This window comes from Pseudopodoces humilis, chromosome 1, assembly GCF_049639895.1.
Source record: "Pseudopodoces humilis isolate 2021_Gansu_Grassland_sample_001 chromosome 1, ASM4963989v1, whole genome shotgun sequence".
Taxonomy (NCBI): Eukaryota; Metazoa; Chordata; class Aves; order Passeriformes; family Paridae; genus Pseudopodoces; species Pseudopodoces humilis.
This window is the reverse complement of record NC_142200.1, coordinates 97,418,643-97,425,062: the sequence shown is the minus strand read 5'-3', so window position 1 is coordinate 97,425,062 and position 6,420 is coordinate 97,418,643. Positions and strand designations below refer to the sequence as shown.

Genomic DNA, 6,420 nt, shown 5'->3' with positions numbered 1-6,420 from the left:
TCATCTCTAAAACTGACAGAAGGTTTCAATATTTTTGTGCTAAAGGACACGGAACAATAGAAATTTCTCACCTAATTTTTTCTGAAGCAGTTGCTCTTTTACATAATTCTATCCTCAAGAAATTGAAGGCAGTGAAGAGGAGAACAAGACACACAGAAGTGAGCAGTTTTGTTTTGCTGAATGAAAGGGATTGAAAGGAGACAAACCTCAAAAAAGTGGAGATAATGAGTAAGAAACCCATTGGCTTTTATCCCTGTGATTTTAAAGGACCAGACCATTTTTAGTACTCAGATTTTTTTCTTTAAAATAGGGCATCTTCAAAGGCTTTTATAAATCATGTCAGAGCTTGGAGCACATTTTTATTCTCTGACTGGCCAGCAAAGGAGCACAGAAATGTTTGTTGTGTGCATAAAAGAAGGTATGCAAGAGAGCCTTCTCCCAAGGGAGTTTCCTCCTTCCATATGTCTAAATAATCCATACCCTCCTAGAAAGAGAACGTTGGAGGGTTTTTATGCCATCTCAATATTTTCCTATTACTTGTTCCATTATTTATTGTGGAGTGACTTTCCAACTTGCAATGCCCTGAGCAAGCGTGGTTCTCGCCTTGAGCTACCAGAGGGGGAATCTGGCTGCAAACTGCCTCCCCATCTGTCGTGGAGTGAGCGAGAAAGATCCGAACTGGCAGGGATTTTTTTCCCCTTTCCCTTTGTCTCTGCTGCCAGAAGGGAAACAGGAACTGGCCCATGAGTTATTGAGTTAATATAGGGCCACAGAGTTGGAGACCCCCAGATCTCAGAGCCTGAAGACTGAACACCCCTTGGGTTCCTGCTGGATGTACTGTGGTAGGCATTTCTTTCCCTTGCTGCAGGACTTTACAGCTGCCTCCCCACACCACTCTCAACTTATGCAAAGACTCACCCCCCGAGCAGCGAGGCAGTTCTGGTGAACTTTCAGCCTCCTAGAAGAGGCTTCTCTTAGTAAAATTGATTAGATAAGTTTGCTGCCAATGCTCAGTGGGGATTACTTCTCCCCCCCACAAATGATCCCCTGTTTCTGGGTTCTCTTGCCTACAGCTCCTTGTTATATATTATTATTTCTCAGTGTGCACAGTGAATCTGTGCCCAAGATTGCATGCTTTCACCTCATTGACTGGCTTCTTCCCCCTTCTCTCTCCCATCACCTTTCCATGCCTTGCCAAATATCAGCTATATAACAGTAACAGCAAATGCAATCTATTTTAGAGTCTTCTTTTCTCCCAAATCCCTCCTATATTCAGTGCAGAACACCTGGGCATGCTTCTGAGTTGACAGTCACAACCAACACCTTTCATCCAAGGTGGAACATGGCTGCCCCTATCTTCCATGTCTGACCCCAAGAAAACAGGCAATGATCCTGAGCCAAACCCCTAAAATTTGGCCCAAGACTTTGCTCCAAAAGACTCCATTTTCGTGTCATATTTGTGCCTAGAGAGGATATTGGTTGAACAAAATCCCATGCTTGTCCCTCTATCTCTGCAAACCTGAAAGCATACAAACTGACCCTGATACAAACTTTGGGATGTGTTACTCCTTTCCTTTGGGGGCAGCCTGGTCTTACTAAGAAGAGATGAACATCAGGCTGGGGTTGTCCTGAGGGAGCAGCAATGCTTGGCAGGGCAGACTGTTTACAACAAGTCTTGCTCGGACATTAGGCAAATTATCAGGAGAAATTGGCCCATCCCCTCTTTGTCCAGCTGTGTACTCAAGTGAGGCTCTGAGATTGATGTGTCATTAACAAACTGTGACCCAGACTGTGATTCAGCTAGGAGCTTCCAACTTGCATGTGAAATTTGCATTTTTTGTACAGCTTTTAGAAAAGTATTCCCTCCTCATTCAGAGCAGAGTACTTTTCTGCATGTCAGACAGCTGCTGTTATCCATCATAATAAAGAGGTCTTGCTCATTCAGAGGTTTAAAGACTGTTGGCTTTTAGATCAACGGTTCATTCTTTTTATCACTCATGAGCTTATAGACAAATAGCTCTAGCTGGTTAGAAAACAACCGAGGCTCAGCTAAGCTCAACTCTTAAGGTGTGCAGGACTGTGCAGACCTCTGTAGCTGCCGAACTAGTGTGGGTTGCATACACATCTGTAGTTTACTGGTGCTGGTTTTTAGTCAGCACTAAGTTTAGCAGTGTCCAGGAATTCTTTTTCTCTGAAGTTCTTATCATTCTTGTGCTCCTGCCACTCCCCCATGATCCAGAGCTGGATGAGCAGCTAGTGTCCTATGTGTTAGCTCAGGGCCCTTCCCCATATGAAATTTGGCATTTCGTTGTGATATAAAGTTACTTTCTTCCCATAACCTGTGTAAAGCAATTAAGCATTTAGCACACAGCTATTTAAGTGGTATTTTGAATCTACTGCATCACTAATACATCGTTCTGAAAATTGCATGAGGTTCACCCTAATAATTCTTGAGTTCCAACCCCAGACTTGAGCATTATGAGTGTCCTGGGAAGAAAAGCGTGTGTAAGCAAGACCAAAGGCAGCTGTATACTGTGAAATAATAAGTACCAGACAAAATACAGTATCACAGCTAATAGATGTATTTTAAAAGTGGAAACATCTATCTTTAATTGCATTTTAAGTACGTAGTGAGAAACCACAGTTATACATTTTTATAACAAACCTTTACATCTGAAGTCATAATAATACAAATAAAAAGTGCTGATTATATATGGTCAAAATAACTGAGGCAAATTTTTGACAACATCTTCTAAATATGATCATGTGGCCCCTGTCAGCAACACTCTAAAGTCAGGCTGAATAATGTTAATGACAATCACTGTTTTTCCCTAGTTTACTGAAAAACAACAACCCAAAAACGATTTTGTTTTTTTTTGTTTGTTTGCCTTTTTTTTTTTTTGCATAGCTTTCAATATTGCTGCCCTCTCACCTCTGCATATTGCAAGCCCATCTCAGTTCTGGATAATTACTTTAAAGTTCTTAATATTTTTAATCCAGTTCTCCTTGAATACATAATATATATTTTCTACCAATTATAAATACATAATTTTTATTAATCTGATTTCAATAACATGCATTTGTATAATTACTATACAGTCAAAATAGACATTGACTTTACACAGTGTGTACGCTTTTATTTCAATAATATTGTTCAGACACACTGCTCAACAAATCAAGAAAATAGAGAAATAAAAAGTTAAAAAGGAGGGAGAAAACCCCTGGAAGGAAACATATTCTCACAGTGATTACAGACAAAAAAAATACTTATAATAAAAAGGGTTTTTTAATACATAGAAAATCCTCACAATAGTTGAAACACACTTTAGGAACTAGTAAACATTTTAAATAGAATTGTGCCAATTACACAGTGCCCAAGCATCTGCTTGCTCTTAATTAGATGGGGAGGTGAATGACCACTGTTTATTTTCATTTTCCTCATTAATTATGAAAAACTGCATTCAATTCATCTTGCATGGTGAGAGACTGGCTGCGCAGATGTAAGTCGTAAGGGAAGTGACTCTCTGTAGGCAACCTGAACATCGAGCTCTGCCCAAGGGGACCCCTGGGTGGCACTGCACAGTAATGCATGCCGTAATTGTAATTTTTGCCATAGTCCAAGCTTTCCTCTTGCTTCAGGGAAAATATCCCATTATAGTTAATTGGGGGAGGACTTAAGGGACCTTCAAACTGTGGGCTGGCGCACTCAGGGGAAGTGCTTTCATAGAAGGACTCATAAGCGCTGCAGTAATTGTACGGTTTCATGGACTTAGAGTTGTCAAGAGTCCCATGCCCTGGGGGGGTGCCAAGCTCCGGGCTGTGGTAGGGAGGATAGAAGGTGGAGTAGGGTGTGCGGGTATGATGGGCACCTTCACCTGCCTGGCCCATTAGGAAACTTCTGGCATTCAGCTGCAGGCATCCCGCCACCAAGTTTGTAGTTGGCTGGGACAGACCCTTGCACAAGTTTTGCACAAAGGTGAGCAGGTCAGGTCTCTTGCCAATTCGCAGTATTTCAGAAAGAGCCCAAATATAGTTCTTGGCTAGTCTTAAAGTTTCTATTTTGGACAGTTTTTGTGTTTTAGAATAACAAGGGACCACTTTCCTTAAATTGTCCAGAGCGTCGTTAAGGCCGTGCATACGGTTCCTCTCTCTAGCATTGGCTTCTTGACGCCTGAATTTAATCCTTTCCATCCTTATCTTGCTTGTCTTTTTTTTCCTAAGGCCCCTTCGCCTTGGCAAGCCATTCTCATCCTCCTCTTCTCTCTCTTCCTCCTCCTCTTCTTTTTCTGTGTCTTCTCCAGGAGATCTTTTAATATTCTTTCCTCGGAGGATGATCTGCTTTGAAAAGCTTTCTGGGTTCTTCATTTGCTTTTGGTCATCACTTTCTCTGGGAAACTTCCTACACATCTGGGATTCTGGCATTACAACAGACTCATCAAATGGTAGTGTTAACATGGTTCTATAATCTTAAGTTACCTGAAAGAATGCCAGCACAATGTTTAAATATTTCCATTTTTAAAGTTTCCCGACTCACACAGACAGCCTCATGCACCTTATTTGTGTCTGTGTGTAAGCTTTCTGTATAAGACAGAGAGTGTGTGTGTATAAATGCTCAATCTATATTTTTTGAATAAAATGGCTGTTGCAAATGCCCACTTTTTAAAAAATAATAGCTGTTGAGAATTCTAAAATCACTTGAAACATTTGACCCTGCAACTAAAAATCAACATTTCTCACAGATAAATATGGAGTAAACTGATATTTTAAATGTACAATTATCTCCCTAGCAATTTATTTTGTTTTTTAACAAACCCTTCAAACTCTCACCATCATGGAATTCAAAGAAATGCAAAACGTGACAAAGCAATACAGAAATTTCATTAATCCAAATTCCCCTGAGTGGAAAAATGAGGAGAGGGAGTGCAGTTTTAAGATTGAAAAAGTGCCATATCTCTATTACCTGATGGTAAATATTTTAAAATTACTTTTTGACTTATACTTCAAAATTATGGGTTTTTCCCCTCCACATTTCTTCCTTTATGTATCAAGATATTAAACTTTAGTAAGTTACAGTGGCTGAGAAGGAAAAAAAATGGAATATATCCCCCCAAATCACTCAGTTAGTAATATAATTCAAAACAATGTATTTTTCCTAGCTATTTGTATTAAAATCACATAATACGTATTTCATATTTAGACAATAATCAGAATTATTTAACCCTAAACGTATTCAGATTTGAGTTAGGAAATAAAATCCCCCTACCTTTTTTTTTTCCCCTTTTTTCAAGCAAAAATTCTATTTGATATTATCTGTTTAGTTAGAATCAACTTATTTGCTTTTTTTTTTCTTGTTCTTTTCTCCGTTTTTTTTTTCTTTCCCATCAATGGGGGGGGGGAGGAGGGTGAAAAATTCCCTGCACGCTATAGCAGTGTTTATGTTCTGCGAGGCTCAGATGTCTTCCTCCAGCTCTTAGCTGACAGGAGCGGTCTGTAGATTCTGACTGTAATCCTGCACGTGTGCTCAGAATCCAGCCTGGAAAGGAAAAATAATTTCCTTTTCCCAATCACTTTGCTTTTGTTTGCAGTTTGGGAGCAGCAAAAGCTTGTATCCCATGGACTTCAAAGAGACAAGCAAAGTAAATGCAGGGACTTTTTAACAGAGCAAAATTAAACAAAAACCCCAGTCAAAGACTAACTCTATCAGTATTGTCTACACACTTGCAGCATTACATAAAAGCAATGAAAGTTTGTAATTGCATCAGAAGAATAAAATGTTAGGAGTTATTAGACAGCAAATAGCATACACAAAATACAAGACAATGATACTGTATCTTTAAACACTTGCATGCACACCCAACACCAATTGAAATATATCTTTATTTGTATTACCTTAGCTTTTTATTTCATTCAACAATCAGTTTTCATTTTTTGCCTTCCAAATCTTTTCAGTCTGAATGTCGCATCGTCTGCTGGAGTCTAGATCTGTGTGTATCTGCACTATCTCATTGATCTCTAAAAAGTGACATTGATGCCAACTGCCAGAGCTGGTACCCATGCCATCTGCTAGTGACGTCACGGGGCAGAGAAAACCACGTGAGCCTTTCTCCTGGGACCTTCATTCTGCACTGATCATCTGGCATCCCTCTAAGTGGGTACCAGCATTCATGTATCAACACAGAAGGTTAGACCGATAGAAAAAAAAAAAAAAAAAGAAAAGAAAAAAATTCTGCACCAGCATTTCACATACAGTAGGTGCATTTCCACTGTAGTTGTTTCTTTTTAGCAGTCTAGCTGCATGGATAGACATGCCAGCATTTGGTGCTATCCCTGCCTACAGGTACAGCTGCCCTCTGGTTGTTAATATGGCATTGTTTATATGAGAAATGCTGTCCTGTATTGATCTGAGTCCCTCCAGTGCAC

At 39.7% G+C, this 6,420-nt stretch overlaps 1 protein-coding gene across 2 annotated transcripts; it reads right to left on the bottom strand.

Annotated features, from left to right (window-relative positions):
- Positions 1–2,559: 2,559 nt before the first annotated feature.
- Positions 2,560–6,008, bottom strand: NEUROD6 (neuronal differentiation 6). Of its 2 annotated transcripts, XM_088057558.1 has the most exons (3): positions 5,890–6,008; positions 5,264–5,533; positions 2,560–4,476 (listed from the first exon to the last, which is right to left on the bottom strand). In XM_088057558.1, the coding sequence occupies exon 3, from the start codon at positions 4,453–4,455 to the stop codon at positions 3,442–3,444; it is 1,014 nt and encodes a 337-aa protein (XP_087913684.1). In that variant the 5' UTR covers positions 4,456–4,476; positions 5,264–5,533; positions 5,890–6,008; the 3' UTR covers positions 2,560–3,441. The 2 variants fall into 2 exon arrangements, with proteins under 2 accessions (XP_087913684.1, XP_005529998.1); XM_005529941.2 differs by lacking the exon at positions 5,264–5,533 and having other exon boundaries at positions 5,890–6,006.
- Positions 6,009–6,420: the final 412 nt, after the last annotated feature.

Coding starts and splice junctions, on each gene's coding strand:
- NEUROD6 (XM_088057558.1), bottom strand. CDS start 4,455: ATGTTAACACTACCATTTGATGAGTCTGTTGTAATGCCAGAATCCCAG.